This window comes from Rhineura floridana, chromosome 16 (genome assembly GCF_030035675.1).
Source record: "Rhineura floridana isolate rRhiFlo1 chromosome 16, rRhiFlo1.hap2, whole genome shotgun sequence".
In the NCBI taxonomy this organism is placed as follows: Eukaryota; Metazoa; Chordata; class Lepidosauria; order Squamata; family Rhineuridae; genus Rhineura; species Rhineura floridana.
Window position 1 is genome coordinate 7,794,981 of NC_084495.1, and position 23,512 is coordinate 7,818,492.

The window sequence follows — 23,512 nt, forward strand, 5'->3', positions numbered from 1 at the left end:
ACCACTTCCCTTAGCGAATCAATCTTGAAGCAGTTTACAAAGAAAAGAATTAAGATACATTAAAACAAGTTCAGTGCAAAAACCAATTGGACAAATATCAAGAATGACATAGGGCAGTGAGATCATTGCTGATACTTTAATCCTTCTCCATCAGCAACTGTGTTCCTAGAGCTGCACTTTGAACAGGGAGGGGGAGATGGGCACTCACTACCCCTCCCCAAAGAAGGCTTCCTGCAAGCCTTTTCGCTATTTGTGCAGCTGCCTCCATACATCCCTTTAACCCAGCAGTAGCCAACCTGGTGCCCTCCAGAAGCCAACCTGGTGCCCTCCAGACACTGTTGGACCCCAACTCCTATCAGCCCCATCCAGCATGGCCAATGGTCAGGGATAGTGGGAGCTGCAGTCCAACATCTGGAGGGCATGACTTCAGCTACGCCTGTTCAAACCTTTGGGTTGGTAACTGGAAAGGCAGATAGAGCTGTATCTAATTTTACTCAGAGTAGACCCATTGAAATTAATAAATCTAAGTCTATTCATTTCAGTGGGTCAGCTCTGAGTATGGCTGACATTGATACAACTACAGGTGGGGAGAAATTTGATTCAGCTCTTATTTAAAGGTAAACCTACCTAATTTGCACTTTCTGAAACGATATGCAAATCAAAATATACTGTCCTTCAAAATTTGCACTTCTCTGAATTTTGCAATACAGTTCTCCAGCCAAGTGATGTGTAGAAAAATGCATATTTTGGGTAAAGATAAACCTGCAGACGTGTGAAAATAACATACAAGAATGCATTATATTAGGTAAAATTGCTTTGCAAAATAGCATACAGAAATGTGTATGTATTAGGAGAACTTTGTACCAAAATGCTGATGAATTTTCATGAAGACTTAAAAATAAAATAAAACCCGCAAACTGATGTGAAAATGTGAAGGAATGTGCTTAAGGTTGGGAAAATGAGAAACCAAAATAGACCGATCTGCCCATCCCTAGATGAACGCCACAGTCTCTTAAGGGGAGCAGGCCTTCCCCCAGGTCCAGCAGTTGCCAATGTGTATTTCAGTTGATTAATTGCACTGATGAACTGATCCACCTTTGCAGCCTCACTGAGTGTCTCTGCCCCACTCACTTTGAGAGCTCTCTCCCCCAGTGGCTTGTGTTTTTGCTTTTTAACAGACACTTGCACCACACCAGCAAAGCTGTTAGAACTGAGCAGCAAGAGATCAAAGTGAAATATTTTCTTCTCTCTCCCACCTCCAGCCGAAATATTATTCCTGATATCATCTCCTTCTGATGCGTTCCAAGGTGCAACCCATAAAACAGCGAGCAGGCAGGAAGAAGGGGCGAAAATGGCAGAAAATGAGTGTGGCCGTTCCTGGGAGGCCCAGACTTTATGTCCCAACTCATGGAATGTCATGTTTTGACTTCTGATTGGCTGAGGAATGCCGGAGTCAGTTTTCACTGGAGCTGATCAAAAAGTTTCCCTCTGCCTGTCGGAGCAGAATCTTGGGGGGGGGGGGGAAGTGGGCCGGAGGCAGCGGTGGCTGTATTTTGTCTTTCTCCAACATGCTGCTTCAATGAAACCGCCAGGAGAGTCCATTGTCAGGGTCCAAAAGAGAGACAAGAAGCAAAGGGGAGCTGCTTCCTCCACAATTCTCTCTCTCTCTCTCTCTCTCTCTCCCATCAGCCCCACAGCAGAGCTCATCGGGTCTCCTCAACTGGCTTGCCCTTCCTCTCTGGGAATACTATGTCACAGTACTCCACCAATTTCCTCTTAGTTCCCATCCCTGAATATCCCATCTTGGACTGCGCGCCCAACAAAATCATCAAGCTGGTCGTGTTGGGTGGCAGCGGCGTTGGCAAGACGGGTAAGTCTGCAGAGATTGAGAAATCCTGCTCTTTTTTTCTTTTCTCGTTAATTTTCCTTTTCCTCCCCTCTCTCATCACTGTATCTGCCACATGATTTCACGTTAACATTTGATAGAAATAATGATCTGAGACAGTGTTTATCTTTCGGAATGTAAAGGTTAATGAGATGTTTTTCATTGCCACTATGAAATAATTAAAAAGGGCCTGGGGATTTTCGGGGAGATGAAAATCAGGGGGAAAGGTCAGGGTTCCTTGGCCCTGGCCTAGAAAAGTGGGTTTCGTGATATGTTGTAGGAAGCTGTGGGGTTCACTGGAAGCTGATGGGGGGTTTGGCAGTGAGAAGATGAGGCATGGGAAAGAAGCTTCCTTGAATGATGGTGGGACTCTGGCTACCAGTCTTTCCCTGCAGTCCAATGCTTGGGTGTGTTCAAGATTGCACCCTCAGTTCACTTGGGCAATCATGAAAGCAGTCTTGGCTCTGGGTTTTGCAAGGCTGTCGGTCAAATTGCCCTCCATAGTCCCCTTTCTTTCATGAGCCTCACTGTAGCAGGTCCAGAGAGCTCTTGTCAGTAGCCCCCCTGCTGGGGTGTGGGCTCTCAGCAGATACCCAACTGTGCCAACTCCTGACGCCAGCCCTCAGTGACATGCAACTAGCCTGGCCACTCCAGTGCCCTCTGTGAACAGACTATGTGGAAGAGAATGGCTGCCTTATTTCAAGTCAGACAATTTGTCCATCTAGACCAACATTGTCTACTCTGACTGGCAGCAGCACTCCAGGGTCTCAGGCAGTTGTGGGTCTTTTCCATCACCTGCTACCTATTTCTGTAATAGGAGATGGCAGGAATTGAACCTGGAACACACACACCCCACATGCGAAGCAGGTGCTGTACTGTTGGGCTACATTTCTAGCTGGGGATGGCAGGATCTGTCAATTTCAATTCTCATTCTTCCAGTCTGAAATTCAGTTCTGCAGCAATTTGTGAACTTTTTAGAAAAAAACAGAGCTTGGAAAAGTTACTTTTTTTGAACTACAACTCCCATCAGCCCCAGCCAGCATGGCCACTGGATTGGGCTGATGGGAGTTGTAGTTCAAAAAAGTAAATTTTCCAAGCTCTGGAAAAAACCCTCATGAAAATTCTTCAGCTTTTTAGTGTGAATTTCTCCGAACAAACACATTTTTGTAGGCAGATTTGACTGATGAACACATTTTGTCAAGTACTTTTTCCTAAAACAATGCATTTTGTATGTTATTTTCATTAATATATTTATTTTGATGCTCACGTTCCCCTAATATTAGTCGGACAACTACATCACAAAATTTGGGTAAGTGAAAATGTTGAAGAATGGCTATGTTTCGGTTTTCATATTGTTTCAGAAAGTGCAAATGTGATAGATTCAGCTTTAAATGTGAACTGGATCAATACCTCCCTATCCTTATTCCTGACTGAAGATCTCACTCACTCACTCACTCACTCACTCACTCACTCACACACACACACACACACACACACACACACGCGCCCTCACCCACACACACACACCCCAAGTCAGAACTGGCAACACAAGCAATGGCTCTAACCTAGCACCTGTTCCGAAAGCCACCTACCCACCCTTGAACATGTCCCCAAATCCTCTGCAATGCACTGGGAGGTCCAGGCAGAGGAGTCAAAGCAAGAAAAGGGGCCTCTGCACATAGGGTATCTGAACACTAATTGGTTGGCTGTTTCACAACTGTAGCACATGCCCCTCTTGTCTGAAAGCAGAGCTGGCTGCCCAGTGCCTTAATTCGTAAACTGTGTTTTGGCCCCAGCCCCTCAGGAGAGGGAGGAGAGCACAGGATGGCCACTCGCTGGAAAGTCACCATGATCTGGGCCTCAGGGAGTGACCTGCTGCTGGTAGAAGACAAGGAGCTGCTGAGAATCTGCTCTCAAATCGAACAAAGGTCAGCAAGCAGCAGCAAGAGGTAAAAACTACTCAGTTTCTGTGCTTCCGGTCAATGACTGGAATAGCTAGGGGCAGGGGGAGCTTTCCCCCAGGCATTATAGTAGGGGGAGATGAGTAAAAAGTGCAACCAATGATCAGGGGGCTGGATCAGCTCCCCTACAAGGAAAGGTTACCATGTAGGGGGGGAGGCTGCTTTAGTAAAAAGGGGAATGGAAGAAAATGATAAAGATTATGCACAGTGAGGATAAACAGATGTTTTTCTCCATTTCTCATGATGCTTGAACCCAGGGCCATCTAATTAAGCTGGATGTTGGGAGATTCAGTCCCGAGACAGACGGAAGGAAAGATCTGTCCACACAGCACAGAGTTAAACGATGGAATTCTCTACCAGTAGACGTAGTGATGGCCACCAACCTGTTCAGCTTTAAAATGGGTTTAGACGGGTGTTGTGAGAAATTCGATTCAGTTCGCATTGAAAGCTGAATTTATCAAATTTCCGAAACAGTGTGAGAACTGGAACACAGCCATCCTTCGGAATTTGCTTGTCTAAATTTTGCGATGCAGTTCTCCAGCCAAGCACTGCTTACAAAAAATGTATGTATTAGGGGAAAGTGTGCACAAAATAAATGCATTGGTGAAAATAACATATAAAAAGGCATTATATTAGGATATATTGCTTGCAAAAATATGTACATTAGTCAAAACTGCATACAAAAATGTATTTTTCAGGAGAAAGTTTCACGCAAATGCTGGAGAATTTTCATGAGGATTTTTTTTAAAAAATTGCAAATTGCTGCAGAAATGTGGAGAACTGAATTTAACATTAGGAAAAAAAGAGAAATTGAGAGAATTGCACTTGACAGATCATTCCATTTCAAATTCAAGTATGATGTGAACTGAATTTAACATTAGGAGAAAAAGAGAAATTGAGAGAATTGCAATTGACAGATCATTCCATTTCAAATTCAAGTATGATGTCTTTCAACGAGTACTAGCCGTGACAGCTATGTAGTGGTGTAGTGGCACATTCAATAGTGCAAGGCCCCTTCATGAGCAACACAATGCCTCCTCAGAGCCACACACTCTTTTCCACTTTCCCTCGTCTCCCTTGCTCTCTGTGTTGTTTCTGAGTCTACTACAACAGGTGTCCCTTGGACCCCATCAACATGCAATGGGAGGCTGTGTGTTATCTACTAAGAAGAGTCTTCTCAGTGGCTGACTCACCACCTTTCACTCTGTTTGGCTCCAGTCAGCACAAAAAGACAAGGACTCTTCTCAGTGGCTGACTCCCTCCCCTTTCATGCTGATTGGCTTGTACATAGGGACCTGGCTGGGACCCTGCGCCCAAAATAGTTAGGAGCCTACAACCCCATGAGACCCTGGACAACTGAACCCTGCAGCTATGTTCTCCCTCCTCTGTCAGAGGCAATATGCATCTGTATCCCATTTGCTGGGAATCACAAGTGAGAACACGGTTCCATGCAGGTCCTGCTTGCAGGAGTCCCACGGGCATCTGCTTGGCCATCAAGTGGAAAGCAGGATGCTGGACAAGATGCAGAAGGGCTCTTCTTACATCCTTACAGTGTAACAATCATGTTACAATAATATTTCAAATGCATGGATTCTCACATGCAGAGGGATATCCTGCATATCTGCCACAGGGCTCTTGCTCGTTGCAGGTAGCTCTGGGTCACAGTTCACTGGGCTGCATCTTCTCCCTGAAAACCCCTGAAGATGGAATGGCAATTTACTAGAGATTGGGGAGAAATCCAATTCAGTTCATATTTAAAGGTAAATCTACCTAATTTGCACTTTCTGAAACAATATCAGAACCAAACCACATCCATCCATCAAAATTCACATTTCTCTGAATTCTGCAATGCAGTTCTCCAGCTGAGTAATGGGTACACAAAATGCATATAAACTGTGCATTAAAATGCACATTGCCTGCTTTCACACTGCATGATTTCTTACCTGGCCATTTGCACATTATATTTGATATTTCACACAATGTACAAGCTAGTTCTGAAATCTTGTGGAATACAGTGCATGTTTAGCGTTAATTTTCATGATAAACAATACCAGAAACAATCTGTTTGCAAGCTTGGGAACCCAGAAAATCATGGGAGGTTTTTGCTAGCTGCAGCTGCTCAAGTGACAGGTTGGTGGCATTCCAGCATGCAGTGCGCTTCCACCGTTTAGGCGTGCAGGCTTCTTTTTTTGCCTAATGAAAATTGTACCAGTATTCCAACTTACATGCAGGTAGCAGCAGCATTTCCCCCACACACACCCTGTGTCTATACAACTAAGAAAAAAAAGTCAGTTGCTAAAGGGAGAGGTGTTGCATGGCGACAGGATGAGATCTTAGACCTGCTACACAATGGGGACCTGTCGTGCATATGTGTATAACTGGTGAGGGACAAAAACAAGGTTGTTTGTTGCAGCCGTGTGAAAGACAGTTGCATGAAATGCTGGTGTACTGGCTGAAAAAGCCACAGTTCCGTATTTATCTGTTATACCGGGTTGTATACCGGGCACAATTCAAGGTGTTGGTATTAACCTTTAAAACCCTAAATGGTTTTGGCCCAGTTTATCTGAAGGAACGCCTCCAGTATCAGCAAATATGCCGCCAAACAAGATCGGCCTCACAAGACCTTCTCTCGGTCCCACCGGTGAAAACAGCTAGGCTGGTGCGGACCAGAGAGAGGGCCTTCTCGGTCATGGCCCCCACCCTCTGGAACTTGATTCCTTTTGACCTTCGACATGCCTCCTCCCTGATGGCTTTTCGTCGACCCTTAAAGACCTTGTTATTCAGGCAGGCCTACGGGATTTCTGGGGTGGGTTAGGCTATTATGTTGTATTACTAACGGGTGGTTTAGATGTATTGTTGTTTAATATGGTGACTGTTGTATGAATATGTTTTAAATTGTATTTTATATTGTGTAAGTCACCCAGAGTGTCTGTTAAGTCAGACAGATGGGCGACTAACAAATAAAATTTTATTATTATTTATTATTATAAACTAACACAAGCCCCATGTCTGAAAGTAGCCGTAGTGAACAATAACATACAAAAATGCATTATATTGAGGAAAACTGTTTTACAAAAATGTGTATTTTGCCTAATATGGCAAAAATTGCATATACATATCAGGAGGAATTTGCACCCAAATTTTGATGAATTTTCATAAGGACTTTTTTAAAAAAATTGCTAACTGGTGTGCAGATGTGGAGAACTGAAAAGACTGAAGAAATGAGAAATGAAAAGAAACTGAGATTAGCCCATTCCTACACTTTGCCTTAGCAAAGGCCAGCAGCCAAACCTGCATTGAGCATAACAGCCTTCTCCAGCCTGGTACCCTTCAGATGTTTTGGACTGCAGCTCCCATCAGACCGTAGTGGGCATGGATATGCTGGCTGGGGCTGATGGGAGTAGTAATTCGAAACATGTGGAAGATACCAGGTTGGGGAAGGCTGACCCAATAAAATGTGTGTATGTGTGTGTGAGATTTGCAGGGGAGAGTTGGCAGTCTAGAGGAGGGCTGCTTAACCCCTTTCCATGCCGTCTGATTCTCAGCTTCAACCCCTACCCTTCCTGAGCCTGTTTATTTCCCAGCTAGCACTTACTTCTGGAGTTTGCTTCAAGTCTCAGAGTCTGGCTAGGGGGTGGGGGGCAGCCTAAAACAGCTTGTCAGAGGCATTTAAATAGGAAAATCAGTGGGAAGCCCAAGGGTTAAGCATTGCTTTCTGCCATGTTGATTCTTCCCCAGAAATGCCCCCTCCCATCACTCATATTAACAAGGAACAAAAGACCGTGTTGGAGAGCACCACCTTTGGGTCATAGCAGCAAAGAGTTCCACTCCAAGAGGCAGTGATGGTCAGCCTTCAACTTGGATGGCTTTAAAAGAGGATTAGACAAATTCATGGAGGATAAGGTTATCAAGGGTTACTAGCCATGATGACTATGCTCTGCCTTCATAGCCGGAGGTGCTTCTGAATACCAGTTGTTGGAAACCACAGGAGGAGAGAGTGCTCTTCCATTCAGGTCTGGCTTGTGGGTTTCCCATTAGGGCAACTGGTTGGCCACTGTGAGAACAGGGTGCTGGAAGAGGTGGGCAGGCTCTCCTTATGTTCGCCCTTAGCTAGCTTATTGCTTGAAAAGGTTGCATGAAAACAGGATCCGTGCTGTTGCTTTGTCATCCTGTGGTAAACCATAGATATGAGGTGTGTGTGTATATCACTTGCTTCATTTCCTCAAAATAATAAATGGGGTTGAAAGGTGCTGTGGGAATTCCACTTAATATAATGGAGACAGCAATTTTCAGTGGATAACTGTTTCCCAGACTCCCTGATGAAGAGACGTGAGAAAGCCGTGAAAAGGGCAATAAATGTGAGCCATTTCAGAGTGTAAAAACAAATAGATGGAGTTTTATAGCAAAGAGATAGCCTTAAAAGCAGCACGGGCAGGGTAATGTCCCTGGCAGCAGGCCTATTTACACATCTCTGGGAGTAAGTCCCATTGAACTTAATGTGACCTGGCTCTGAGTCGGCATGCATGGGTTTGCATTGTAAGAGTGTTTTCTTTTGAACTAGTTTAAATCTAAAGAGTTCAGATTGCAGTTGCTCTTTACTTTGTAGATTAATCAAGTGATGTTTTCATCTGGGTTAATAAATCCACATCTATGTTATACTCTGTAATTACACTTAGGGCAGGAGACTGACTCTCCTGAAGGAATTTCTGGGGGGGGGGGAACTGTTGATAAGAGAGAATACCTCATGAACAATTCCCCTTAGATTGAGGGGGAGGGTTTAACTTGGGGCTTAATTTGTGATAGTCCTGCCATGCAGTTGCCAGGCATATTGGTAGCCTCAAATAATTATATGTGTTGCATGGAAATTCTACTAATCAGGGCAGGATTTGATGACCTAGGTTAGGAGCCATTTTTCTAGGGCTATAAATTGGATCCAGAGATCTTTGGTTATTACTTTTTTAAAATCCTAAGTTTCTAATGCTTGTGATATTGGAGGTATGTGTGAAAATGTGATTGTAGCAAGGGATAAGAAAACCATAGTCAGATCTTTTGTTTTTAAAGGATCTTTCCAGTGTTTTTGAGGGCCATGCATCACACATTAAGGTAATCATGAACATAGGAAGCTGCCTTATATTGAGTCAGACCATTAAGCTCAATATTGTCTATACCAGGTGTGGGGGACCTTTGGCCCTCCAGATGTTGCTGAACTACAGCTCCCATTGACCCCAGTAACCAGTGGCCAGGGATGATGGGAGCTGTAGGTCAGCAACATCTGGAGGGCCAGAGGTTCCCCACATCTGGTCTACACTGACCGGCAGCAACTCTCCAGGGTTTCAGACAGTCTCTCCCACCTCTTGTGCATGCAAAGCAGTGCTCTGCCACTAAACTATGGCTTTACTAGGTCAGATCATTGATCCATCTAGCTCAGTACTGGCTACCCAGCCCTACCCGGAGATGCCGGGGATTGAACCTGGAACTTTTTGTACACAAAGCAGGTGCTCTGCCACTTAGCTATGACTCTTCCCTGAATGTGTGCATGTGACCAACACATTTGCAAACACATCCGTTATGCAGAAACGCACATAGGGGAGTCTGAGTTGGATAAAGCTCCCTGTTGATTGTATACTGAGTGGGAAGCCAGAGTCTGCTGCTGTGTAATGTGTGTAACAGCCCTGAGAGGTCCAGGGTGGGTTTCCTGAATGTGAGGCTGACACTTTTAAGAATGAGAATATTAAATAACAATGTGATGCCTCCTGTGTTCATAAAATGCTAAACTGTAGAGTGGTGCTTCTTGATTGCATGACACGTGTCTGGTGCAATTGCCTTTCATTGCCGTGCCACATGGAACGAAAGGGCATGTTTAAATGCCACTTTGAGCCTAATGCGCTGTCTGCAGTAGCAATTTCTGACTCTGATTAAAAGGCCACATTTTTTCCTTGTTTTGCAGCCCTAATCGTGCGCTTTCTCACCAAGAGATTTATTGGAGACTACGAGGCCAATACTGGTATGTCTAGCGTCTAACGCTGCCTTACAAATTTTGACTCAAACTGATGTATTTGGTTCTAGCTGTCCAGAGGCCTGGCAGGTCGGGTAGCTACCACCCCCAAACCCCCTTAAAATGTCTCCCCTAGTCTTAAATAGATGTCTCCAAGGTGATACTTTGGATGCCGCCCTGGACTTCTGCTGGGAGGAAGGGCGGGATATAAATCAAATAATAAATAAATAAATGAAGACAGAACAGAAGGGTGTGTGTGATCAAAATATTCAGGCCAGGTGAATGTATTGTTATCGCTGTTATGGAGAGTTGGTAATGAAAGATTTTTTAAAAATAATTTTCCACGTGGCTTGGTTTTATTGTGAGGTAGCCCACTAGAGGACTTTGAACAAGCAACTCCCTCCATTCCCCACTGGACTGGCTAAAGAGGTCCATTGATAGTCTTGTGTTTTTATGTTTCTAAATCAGCCTTCCCTGACCTGGTGCCCTTGAGCTGTACTGGACTACAACAGAGCCAGTGCGGCATAGTGGTTAGAGTGTTGAACTAGGACCTGGGAAACCAGGGTTCAAATCCCCAACTCAGCCATTAAGTTCATTGGGTGACCTTGGACAAGTCACAGGCTCTCAGCCGAACCTACCTCAAAGGGTTGTTGTGAGGATAACATGAGCAGAACCATGTATGCCACCTTGAGCTCTTTGGGGGGAAAGGTGCAATATAAATGTAATAAGCAAATAAAGAAAAATAAACTCCCCTCAGCCAGCATGCTCAGGGATGATAGGCGTTCTGTACTAGGTTGGTGGAGACTGTCCTAAAGCCAATCTGTGAGGATCACAGGCAAGAGAAAATACTGATCAAGTGTTTAAAAGGTGCATATTTTCATTTAATTGCCTCTGGCTATGAAAACAATAAATCAGAGTCCTATTATTTATGACCCATCCCCCTCCTTTTTAAGCCAATATTATATCCATGCTTATGGAAAAGGATCAGAGAAATGACTTTGGCTGACATACCTCTAATAAAAAACAGGATCAAAGAATTCTTGCTTGAATCACCCGACAAACAGGGCCAAGTGCTAATCAGCTTTCCCTTTGTGCCAAACAATGGAACTGAATGCCCTGTTAAAAAAAAAAGATCAGCTTGAAATAGACTTCTGTGTGCTTTTAGTGCCATTCAAAAAGGGCAAGACTGAAATAGAATTTGCTGTTGCTGAGATGCAAATTGCTTTGCAAAATGGCCGGTTGGCTGATTCTTGTAGATTTAGCAACAATAGGTGAAGCTGCCAACTTTTTTCTGGCCTTTCTCTTAAACATTTGACAGTAGGCCTTATCACACATTAAAATTTAGCAAGTTGAACTTTCCCCTTCACTTTATCTTCATGATAGGAAAAAAATATTTATGGGTTGTATTCAGGTAATGCCTGTTCTCTGTACTTTACATTTAATGCAGTATCATACCCAGGGCTGGCGCTAAAGTACGGCCAGGTCAGGTCCTGGCCAAGGGCCCCGCAGCTGCCAAGGGCCCCGCAGCTGCCAAGGGCCCCGCAGCCCACAGGGGCTCCTGAAGGGCCCCTCATTAGGGTGGGGGAGTAGAACTCCCCTTCTGCGATCCGCAGCAGGCTCCCTACTGCAGATCACAGGGAGGGAGCTTTCAGGCCACCCACCCATTCGCTCACTCCACCTACCTCTGTCTCCTGTCTTCTGAGGCTGTGCGCGCTGTGCGCTCAGAGTTGCCATCAAACAAGATGGTGGTGGAGGCTTTTTAAAGGGGCTGATGCTCCTACTGCCATCTTGGTTGATGGCAGGCATGTGTGCTGGTGTGCATGTAATGTACCGCGCATGCCTGCCATCAACCAAGATGGTGGCAAGGACGTCAGCCCCTTAGAGAAGCCTCTGCTGCCATCTTGGTTGATGGCAGCCCTGTGTGTGCAGCGTGCACAGCAACAGGAGACAAGAGAGAGGTAGGTGGAACAGGCAGGAGCCGTACATCCAGGGCAAGCTGGTGCCCAAGGGCCCAGTCATGCCTGACGTTCTCCCTGATCATACCACTTTAAACACTCATGACTTCCCCCAAAGAATCCTGGGAACTATCATTGGTTAAGGGTGCTGAGGGTTGTTAGGAGACCCATATTCACAGACTCACAGAGCTACAATTCTCAATCAATCCCCCTTCCCAGGGAACTCTGGGAATTGTAGTTTTGTGAGAGAAATACGGGTCTCCTAACAACTCCCAGCACCCTTAGCAAACTACAGTTCCCAGGATTCTTTGGGGAAAGCCATGGCTGTTTAAAGTGGTGTGATACTGCTTTAAATGTAGAGTACAGATGGGACCTTAAGTCATGTTCATAAATTTCACTGACTAGCGTTGTATCCAAGGCTGTATTGTCATGTTTTGCTCATCAAGCAGGCACAGAAGCAGGGCCAGTGAAGAAAGTTGGCAATTTCACATGACAGATACAATCTTGACATTTGCTAACTAGCTAGCTAAAAGTAAAGGCAAGTCTTGAAAAGCAGATTCTACACCAGTTGGTGATGTTTCTTTGCTTCCCAGTAGGGATTATGTACCTACGAGAAAGAAAGAAATTTAGGAGATGATACTTTTTTCCAGCAATTGCAGCTTCATATCAGAAAAAGCATCACCTGTTTAATCAGAAGATGAATCCTTTTGCAGTGTGAAATGAACACAATCACCTCCTAATGTCTGCAAAGCAAGCTGGTCTTAAAGGCTCAAGAGCCAGTAAAAAGAAAAAGAAAAAGTTGGCAGATTCAGCTGAAGAAAGGACTTGTTACAAAGTCAAAAATTTTAAATAACTTTTCTGAATGTGGCAAATTCCAGAGGAGAAGCCATCTTAGTTTGTTGCAACAGAAAAGTCTTGTGGAACCTTAGAGATTGACAGATGTCTTCCAATGGAGGATAACATTTTATGGATCTGACAAAATGGTTTCTAGTCCATGAAAGCTGTTAGCCTTTAAGGTGCCATGAGATTCTTTGGCTGCAGTCCTCCTATGCACCCACATAACCTCCTATCCAAAATCCAGCGGGCGTTACCTCTAAGTCAACCTGTGTATAGGGTTGCAGCCTTTGTTGTTTAAGGTGCCGCAAGACTCTGAGTGTGGACAAATACAGTTGTTGAACTGGTTTAATTGATCCATGGGCAGTAGTGTAACTGCAGAATTCCCTTCATGATAGTCAACCACATCCCTCCTTTTTTGTTGCTGGGTTGAGAATGAGATCTTTGTTAATGCCTTCCCCCACAACAACAGATGTCCTTAGGAACCAATAAACATGCCTGGGGGTGGGGGGGATTGTTCCCTACTTTAAAAAGTATTCTCACTGACTCACCTCGTTTCACTTTGATTGGCTCAAATCAGCAGCAAAAGACAAGGAGGCATGTTAGAAGACTCTTCTCAGTGACTAGCATGTCCCCTTTCATGCTGATTGGCTCGTAGGATACTAGAGACATAGGGACCCTGCTGGCACCCTGCTCCAAAAAAGTAAGGGGTCTAAAAAAACCCTGTTCTGCCAGTTCCAGTGTATCTCTCTCTCTCTCTCTCTCTTTTCTGAAAACAGGGGCACACAATGCTAATCAGACCCTGCCCCTTTTTACTGTAAAATCTGGTGGGATTAGCTCTAGTGTGTGTGTTTTTAAATTCAGCTTCAAACAATTTTGCAACTGACTGGCAGATCAACCCATTGCCCCTCCAGGTGTGGCCAATGGAAACACTTTACTGTAGATGACTAGGGTGCTAACAGCCCAATATATTTTTTTTCTGGCAGGACAGGCAGAAATTTACTAGATGAAGCACCTTCTTGCATGAGATGCAATTAAAGGAATAGCTTCACCTATTGAATATCAGCCTCTCCTGCACTTATTAAAAACACTAGCAATTTTATGACAAACTTTAACAAAAAAATCTGTAGAAGAACCACACTGAGTCACTACTCTTTCCTGACTAATCATAAACTGGGAATGTCACCCCTCTGGCCCTGTCTCCTTCATCAGATTAAAATGCACACTGCTTGGCTTTTCATTCTTCACCTTTGTTCTTAAGCTCTTAAGGCTGCCAACAGCTTAACCCTTTGCCCATGTACATGATTCTTTGACACATTTCTGTGCAACCATGCACAGGATTGTGCTGCAACACACACACACGCTACTTCCAGGGATTTGCTGCTAGAGAATTATTGCTGGGAAATGCATGTTTTTTCCATTAAGCAACCAGCCCTTCAGCAATCCTTCAAGCAGAGAGAAATATGCTATAGATAGGAAACAGGTAGTCATGTATAGCTGTGGGCATTGAGAAATGCTTGTGCTCCCGCTGCTAGAGGAGAGGACCAAATATGATTAGTATCTGGCAGTACCCAGACATCTCCGTTTGATGTCTTATGGAAGAGGAATAATATGCTGTCTGGTCTTCGTTTCAGAAGCCAGTTATAAAACGGTGTGAGCTCCCAGCCAGGTACATGTCTCCTGTCTGTGTATTCACTCTCCCAGTAAGCCTGGCACCAGCACTCAGCATGATGGGGCAAGTGCCAGGCCCATGGGGCCCTAGGGGAGCTGCTATGACTCACAGCTGACACCAGAATGCACACACACTTACAGACAGAGTGGAGGCTGGTCCATTATTGTTTACTGTTTGTCAATTATTTTCAAGGCATTGTAATTGCTGCATTGCACTTCAGGTGCCTGAGGTCAGAGAACACAACTCATGTTATAAATAAACTTCCAGGATCCACACCATACATTGAAAGCACACCCAACACACATTTAAAGCACATGACTTCGCCCAAGGAATCCTGGGAGTTGTGGTTTTCCCCTCACAGAGCTAAAAATTCCCAGCACCCTTAACGTAATGTAGGTCCCAGGTGGACCTGCCCTGAATTCCTCCAAACTCACCTGCCACCTGTCTACAGGGTGGCCCTGGTTGTTTGCTTCCTCTTCCCTTGCCTCAGTTTGGCCCTTGTAGAACTTAGCAGGGAGGAGGCTGGGAGCAAAACAAGAATTAGCTGGCTCTGCTTGTCATTGGCTCTGGCGCCACCTACTGTTGGCTCCCTGCCTTCTGCCCCACCTGTCTGAATGGAAAAGCAACCACCCTCTTTGTCCCGAGGCTGCTTTGTTGCCCCAACACAGTGTCCATCTGCCATGTCAGGGGGCAGAGGCATTTGGGAGAAAGGAGAGGGTGATGGTTGCAGCTGCCCACCCCTAAGCTTCTCTACTCATCACCAGCCTTATCTTTAGAAAAGAAAAGCAGATCAGCAAATCAGCAGTGCCATGGCTGTCTTACCTGCTAAGCTCACAGGGCAGTCATGGATGGTGGGGTGGGGCGCTGCCACTCATCTGACCTCCAGGCAGTCACATTGCTGCAGCTTACGAGGAGGTAGAAGGTGGCAGTGAGCTCAGTGTAGTGCAAAGGCCCTGGCAGAGCTCACTTCTGCTGCTGGGGTATTTGCACCCTGCCAACCTCCCCACTGCCTCACCCCTCCCCCTCCCCTCCAGTAAGCAGCAGTGGCACAGCTGACTGGAGGTCAGGTGAGGGGTGGCACCCCATCCATACCATCTGGTATTGTCACAGGAAAATGCTTTGGCAGGCCCAGAGGGTACCTTGCTGATGGCCCTTTCCAACCAGGCGCCAGCCCTGCTTCCAGTTTGCTTGTAGGAGCAATAGCTCAGTGGTGGAGCACCTGCTTTGCATGCCAAAGGTCTCAAGTTCAATTCCCGGCATCTCCAGGTAAGGCTGGGGAAGAACTCCTGCCTGAATCCCTGGAGAGACACTGCCAGTCAGTGTCAACAGTACTGAGCTGGATGGACCAATGACCTGACTCCATATTAAGGCAGCTTCTGCTATTCCTGTACTCTAGTCTAGATTAGAATATCCCATTTGGGCCATGTGTGGAGTGGGCAGCAGTTACTTAGGTGGGAAACTCCTCACTGAACACTGAATTTGGAAGCAGATGGCCTGGAGATATCCCCAAAGCTGTACTACATAGGCCAGATGATGCAGTGAAACAGTACCAGGAGTGTACCATTCCACAGAATCATAGAGTTGGAAGGGACCTATAAAGCCATTGAGTCCCACCCTCTGCTCAATGCTGGAATCCAATTTAAAGCATCCCCGAGAGGTGGCTGTCAAGCTGCCTCTTGCGTGCTTCCAGTCTATGCCTTCAACCTGCAGGTACAAGGCTACAGGACTGAATGTTCTCCACGTTAAAGAGACAAAACTAAAGAGACTGGCTTGAGTTGCACATGGAGATTGAGGGGTTCCATGTCTGAGGAGCCGAGTTGTTTTGGAGCATTGCCACTGTGAAAACTGGCCTTGACAACTAGGAAGCATTGTTTTGTGGGAGAGCTCAGTGGCTGGTTGAGCGCCTGCTTTGCATGCAGAAGGTCCCAGGTTCAAGCCCTGCTGGCACCTCCAGTTCAATGATCAGATGGGAAGGGCTGCTTTCTCCCTTGGAGAGCTGTTGCCATTCAGAATGAATGGACAAAGAGTGTGACCTGGTCTAAGGCTGTGTGCACACCGTATACTGAAAGCACACAACTTCTCCTAAAGAATCTTGGGAACTGTAACTTGATAAGGGTGCTGGGAATTGTAGCTCTGTGAGGGATAAACTACAGTTCCCAGGATTCTTTAGGGGGAAGCCATGTGCTTTAAATATATGGTGTGTGCACAGCCTAAGGCAGCATCCAATGTTCCTCCCAGGCTCCAGTCTTCTTCCTCTCATTTGTCTGGACTACCTGCTTCTTCCAACTTTGCTTTCCTAGGCGTTGTACTTGGCCTGCTTCTGTCTCAGCTAGGGATGGAATGATCCCTCAAATTTGGTCCTCTCACTTCCTCATTTTTCCAATCTTAAATTCAGTTCTTCACATTTCTCCAGCAGTGTGTGTGTGTGTGTGTGTTTTAAATCCTCATGAAAATTCAACATTTTAGTGCAAATTTCCCCTAATAAACACATTTTTGTAGGCAGTTCTGACTAACGTACACATTTTACAAGCAGGTTTTCCTAATATGGTCCTTTTTTGCATGGTATTTCTTCCCGTATTCATTTTTATGCACACTTTGCTCTAACATATGCATTTTTGTAAACACTGCTTGGTTGTCGAACTGCATTGCAACATTCCAATAAGGTGAATTTCTCAGGGTAGCTGTGTTTTGGTTCTCATGTTGTTTCAGAAAGTGCAAATTTGATAAATTTGACTGGAAATGCAAACTGAATAAAAATTCTTGCTCATCCCTAGTCTCAGCCAATGGCAACCCAGGGCCCTCCAATGAAGCTGAGGGTTGGAATGAAAAAGCCCTCTCCTCCCTAGAGGCAGTTCACTAGATCAGAGTGGAAGGAAGCACATTCCCAGTGCAATTGGACGGAAATGGACATTTTGCGACTGAAATCTTCATCTCAAGTGAATCTAAAAACTTTTTACCCAGCCTCACTTCCTGAAACATAACTTTTCCAGCTGGTGCTACATCTGTGCCTGTCACAGCACTCTGGTACACAGATATTGAGCAGGCAAACCTTTTAGAGCTCAGGCACAGCACCACTCTAAATCCATATCAGTAGTGGGGAATCTGCAGCCCTCCAGATGTTGCTGGACCCCAAATACCACCAGCCTCAGCCAATCATGGCCAATGGGATAATGGGAGTTGTAGTCCAGCAATAATTGGAGGGCTGCAGCATCTCTTTCCCATAAGAACATAAGAAGAGCCTGCTGGATCAGGCCAGTGTCTCACAGTCGCCCACCAGATGCCCCAAAGGGAAGCCCACAAGCAGGACCTGAGTACTGTTGAAATATGTGGTTCAACTCCAACTTGTGGGTTGAGGCTGCATGGAGTTAAAAAGGGTAGCTAGAGAGGAGACCTCCTGATTACTAGGCTAATACCTATCCTTTGATCTCCTGCTGACTCTCCCTTCCTGCTAGACTGATATGCAAAGGATGTTGACCACATCTCCTTCCTCCTTTCTTCTTCTTTCTCTTGAGAGGGAGAGCAGACATCTTCTGTTTTGTCTCTCCCTCTGATCCAAGCATGAGGGCAAACACTAGGCTTAGTGTTTGCATCTCCAACTTAGCTAGTTAGCTAGATGTAGAACTCTTTCCTATCAAGTATATACTTCCAGAATGAAGTAGTTATTTCTTATTTTAAAGCTTAAAGTCTCTGTCTGACTAATTTGCAGGGAAGGTGTAATCTTTAGCAAAGATTCAAACACACAAAGGCTGACTCAGACGCTCCATTCCTAATTTCGCTACTCTGCAACAAGCACAAGGCACTCTCCCCTCCTGCACTTTCCAACAACTGCTATCCCATAACACACACATAAAGACACACATACAAATATGAATATGTACATGGGAATGGTTCAGGGGCCACATGCTTACAACCCACATCACCGTGTGGTGGTGATGGCGACATGACATGTTGTCTCTTTTAGTGAATTGGTCATTTGCATTCATCATCATGCTCAAGGTGGAAGAGCTTTTCAACACGTATATGGGAGTGACATTTTTCTGATGCTTCCCAAGATAGGCCAAAAGATGAATTCTGCATGCAATGGCAGGTTTAGCATTGCCAACCCAGAGACTGAGCATGTGCCTTTAAATCTCCCGGTGCAGCACTCATGAAAGACAGCGGTGGATCAGCCCACCCCCTTCCCTTCCCAGGCCTGTCATCCATGCTTCTTCATCACGTGATTTGCAGCACACCTGGAATCCTGTGCACAACAGGACCAGAGCAGAGAGGCTGGCTTCCCTCCTGCTGCATGGAAAGATTAAAGGTATATCTCTCATGTCAAGGTTGCACAATAGCAACCCTAGATTACTACATTCATCTGGATCATGAGATCATCTGGATGCAAGAGTAATCTGGGGGTTACAGGCTACGCAGCATAGATTCTCCTTTCACTTTTAAACCTGACCAAGCACAATCCCATCTTCCTGATTTTAGCTTGTAACTGAAAGTTACGCAGAAATGAATGGAAAGCCATTGAGCCTTGTTAAAATAAATAGACTGCAATTGGGAGCACAGTTCAAATAAGGGCAAAGTCTGTCCCTTGCCAGATACGTCATCAGAGAAAAAATTGCCTCCCCCAAGAGTATCTCCAAATAGGAGTGTTATAGAAGAGTGTCTCGTTGGGCATCCAATTGCTGTGGTGACATCCTTGGCCCCATACATTTGGGCCCAACACTGAACACCCTGGCCTCTTGCACTGCCTGTCACTGAGACTCTATAGATGAGGGCAGATTTGTGTTTGTGCACAGTGAACCCACAGGACTGGCTTGACACGTTACATGGAGAAGAGCTGTTGCTCAGTTGCAAAGCATCTGCCTTGTATGCAGAAGGTCCCAGGTTCAATCCCCAGATCTCCAGGTAGGGCTGGGAGAGAATCCTGCCTGAAACCCTGGAAAGCTACTGCCAGCCAGTGTAGTCAATACTGAGCTAGATGGACCAATGGTCTGATTCAGTACAAGGCGGCTTCCTTCACATGCTTTGCTGTTCACCCTGACTTCTGGGTTCAGGCAAACCAAAGTTTGCTGTTACATCCAAATCAACAAACCATGATTTGTGCTTACTTCCAAACCATAAACCATGGCTTGCAATTTTTCTTTTGGAGGGCAAGTGGAAATCAGAGACTGCATGTATGCCATACATTTAAAGCACCCCCAAAAGAATCCTGAGAACTGTAGTTTACCCCTTACAGAGCTACAATTCCTAGCTCTCTTTATAAACTGCAGTTCCCAGGATTCTTGGGGTTGGGGGATGTGCTTTAAATGTATGGTGTTTACGTAGCCAGAATTTGATGATTTGGACATCACAGAAAATGATAGTTTGTCACAAACCAGGAAGCTTATGACATTTTTATTATTGTTGTTTGTTGCTTTATGTTGTTTTTATTGTTGTTGTTAACCACTCTGAGCAACTCCATCCAAAATGATTTCTAGTATAGAAATAATGAGGGAAAGGAAAAAAGAGAATCTGAATGTTGAGAAAGAGGGGGAGGAAGGAGCTAGGGATGGAGTTTGCTATCTAATTACATTTCATTTTTCAGTTCATTACATGGGCTGCCAGTTTCACTTTGCCATAAATTGTCTTCCACTAGTTATTGTGATTCCTGGTTCTCCCTTTTTTTTTGCTATTTTTTCTGAAATTTTTTGTATTTTTCCCATTATTCCTTATACTGCTATATAATTTATATAATGCATAAAGCAGCAGCAGATTACAAAAATAATTACATAAATAATTACGTAGTTCTCGGTGCGGATTTAAAAAAATATACGGATGCAAAGAGCAGGCAAAGAGTGGGAGCCTATTTGGCGACAAGATGAACTTGCGGATTATCCCAGAGTTCAATACCAAATCCGATTTTGCGAATATTCTACACCATCTCTAGCAGGAGCAAACAAACCCAACACTCTCTCATGCTGGCATTACACATAGTTTGGAGTTGTACATAAACAGGGGCACAGACTAAATGAACTCTGCCATTACTCCCCTGTGTACAGTATACTTGACCTCTCCCCCACCCGCATCTTTACAATGGCAGGCATTTTGCTAGTCAAGTAATGTGTGGGCATGGGCCACTCCCTACCTCTCAGTCCGGCCTACCTCACAGAGATGTTATGAGGACAAAAAGTGAAAGACCATGTATCCTGTTCTGAGCTTCTAGGAGGAAGGATACAAATACACAAAGGAGGAGGAGGAGGAGGAGGAGATTCAGCCTGCCTAGTGGAAGCACCCAGTAGCACAGAAACGGCCATTCAAAGAGGTAGTAGCATTTCCCTGTCTAAAGCTAGCTCAAGTCATTTTTGCCGCCCGTGGTGAATTATGTCTTTGGGCTTATCATATGTTGAGCAGCACAGCAATCCCCATAAGACTATCAAGGAACAAATAAGTTACACCATCTCAGTCCACTGGTTGATCTAGTTCAGTATTGTCTATCGGTCAGGGTCTCAAAGCTGAATGGGACACTCTTATCTCCTTTTCAGCTGCAATGAGTTGTATCTAGTTGTGTGTCTCCTCCACTGACGGAAGGCTCTTCAGTCCAGCAGAACCTTCCATAAATGTGAGAAAAGAAGGAGATTTTTTGTAAATTTACCCTTCCTTCTGCAACTCCCTTGACTCGCCCAGTCCACTCCAGAAGGTTGGGGGACCATTTGAAACAGTGTGGCAGTTGGTGGGGGGGGGAGTGCTGCAGGAAAAAGGGAGAATCTTCCGGAGGGAACAGCCTGCTGTGAGTGAAGGAACACAGCTGGACAACCACTAATGTCTGTCCTTTCTTTACTTCTTCCTAAGGCTACAAGCCCAATTAATGACATTTTAATAAAGTAAACATGAGTTTTGTTGATTAATCTAGCAATTAAATGGCAGAAATGTATATATTGGTAAAAATAGTATTTCTGAAGCAGAAACGGGCAGGATATTGGATTAGTCTGCATTTAAAGCCAGATCTATCAAATTCGCACTTTCCAAAACAACACAAGGACCTAAACACAGCAATCCTTCAAAATTCACACATTTGAATTTTGCAATGCAGTTCACCAACCAATATTTGTAAAAATACATATCTTAGGGCAAAATGAATATATGAGTGAAATTAACATACAAAAATGCATTATATGGCAAGAAATGGCTTGCAAAAAAGGTGTACATTAGTCAAAACTGCCTACAAAAATGTCTTTATTAGGAGACAGTCACACTAAAATGCTGGAGAGTTTTCATGAGGATTTTTTTTAAAAAAAATGTGCAAATTGTTGCAGAAATGTGGAAAACTGAATTTAAGATTGGAGAGAAATGAGAGAACCAAAACTGGCAGATGGTTCCATCCCTATTCTGAAGGAAGAAACATATTGTCTTTGATTTTAGACAGTGTCCCCATGTGTCATAGCAGTAGCAATGCGGGGGGAGCGTTTCCGTTCATATTTCAGTGCAAACCCACCTATGTCGCACTTTCCCAAATGACATGCAAACGGAAACGCAACTTTCCATTGGAATTCCCATTTCTCTGAATTTTGTGATGTAGTTCGCCAGCCAAGTGACGTGTACCAAAATGCCTATACTAGGGGAAAATGTGCACACAGATGCATATATAAATTCAAATACCATAAAAATGCATTATATTAGGGGAAATCATGTGCAAAAATGTTGTGTGAGGAAAAACAGAAATGTGGCAAATGGAACGTAAAACTGGAAGAATGAGAACTGAAATTGACAGATCCTTCCATCCCCGGGTAGGAAAATAGCCCAACGGTAGAGCAACTGAGAGAGATCAAAATTGACAAATTCATCCATCCATTGTCTTAGAAAAGGCGCTACCGTCTGTGTATGAGAGAAGGGAAAATGTAGTAATAATAACAATAATACAACAACTATATTTTGTTTTTCCTAATCTCTTGCTTGATTAATCAGCAGCACCTTTTTAGTCTAATTTTTTAAAATTAATTCTCTAATTGATTAATCAATTTAAAGTTGCAGTTCCAACTCTTTCCATCTGTGCACGTGCTCTGCTGGCGAACAGCCCAAGGCTCACTCTCACATCCCTTAGTGCATGAAGAGTATCTCCCAGCTGATGAGCTACCCCCGTGTACCATGTCCAAAAGTGGAGGCACTGGCTCTCTCTATGAGGCATTTGCATAGCACAAGCAGCCACTCTTGGAACATTGGCACTTAGTTTATTCCTACAGTTGGGCCGGTCCTGGCCAGAATTAGAGGACAGTGGAAAATATTTGTGTATCCATTCCCTTTCCATCTATCTTTTCCCCTAGGTGCACTGTATTCCAGAAAATTCACCATCGATGGAGAGCAGATCTCTTTACAAGTTCAGGATACACCCTTTGTTTCATTGGAGGTAAAATGGCTGCTTCAAGCAGAAATGTTTAAACTAAAGGTGTGACATGCTCTACAACAGAGTACCCAACATGATGCCCTGCAGGTGTGGTTGAACTCCTGCTCCCATCAGCCCCAGCCAGCATGGCTAATGGTCAGGGGTGATTGGAGTTGTAGTCCAGCAATATCTGAAGGGCAGCATGTTGGCTCCTCCTATGGTCATTTGCCATAGTCAGAACTGCAAAGGAAAGACCTTTCTTCTGCCATGATTGCCAGTGTGGTTAGGCCAGCTGTGTATGGGGAGGGGGGCTCAGGTAAACCATCTCTCCTCACTCTTCATAGGGTTTTGTTTCCAGTCCCCTGATCATCCTCGTTGCTCTCCTCTGAACCTGTTCTACTTTGTCTGTATCCTTCTTAAAGTGGACGCAGTACTCAAGATGAGGCCTAAGTAGTGCGGAATAGAGGGGAACTAGTACTCCATGTGTTTTGGAAGCTGTACTTCTGTTACTGCAGCCTAAAATAGCATTTCCAAGATCCTTCTTGCATGTAGTATTGCTGAGCCGAGTATCTCCCATAGTATGGCTTCATGCTATGTGTGTGTCTCAGAAAGATTCGACAGAGAAAAGCAAGCCACCTTGGCTCCAGCAAGAGACGGCTGGAAGCTGGAAGCTCTCTCTGCTTTCTCCCCAAAGTATTTGCCTTGAACCCTCAGGTTTTACTTCTACCTGAGGGAAACATAAGGAAAGTGTGGTGGCAGTTTAACAGAGCATTAAACAGGGATAACTGCAAAGTTCTACACCTAGGAAAAAGAAACCAAGTGCATTAGGGATAGAATCTGTTGGCCAGTGCCAGCTCAAAAGC

At 44.7% G+C, this 23,512-nt stretch overlaps 1 protein-coding gene across 1 annotated transcript in view; it reads left to right on the forward strand.

Annotated features, from left to right (window-relative positions):
* LOC133371505 (ras-like protein family member 11A-like) overlaps nucleotides 1-23,512 on the forward strand; it is a 49,679-nt gene that overhangs the window by 13,382 nt on the left and 12,785 nt on the right. Inside the window, exons 4-6 of the mRNA XM_061599037.1 lie at nucleotides 1,690-1,870; nucleotides 9,794-9,850; nucleotides 22,591-22,673. Of these exons, the coding sequence (XP_061455021.1) occupies nucleotides 1,690-1,870; nucleotides 9,794-9,850; nucleotides 22,591-22,673 (321 nt within the window). The remainder of the gene's footprint in view (nucleotides 1-1,689; nucleotides 1,871-9,793; nucleotides 9,851-22,590; nucleotides 22,674-23,512) is intronic.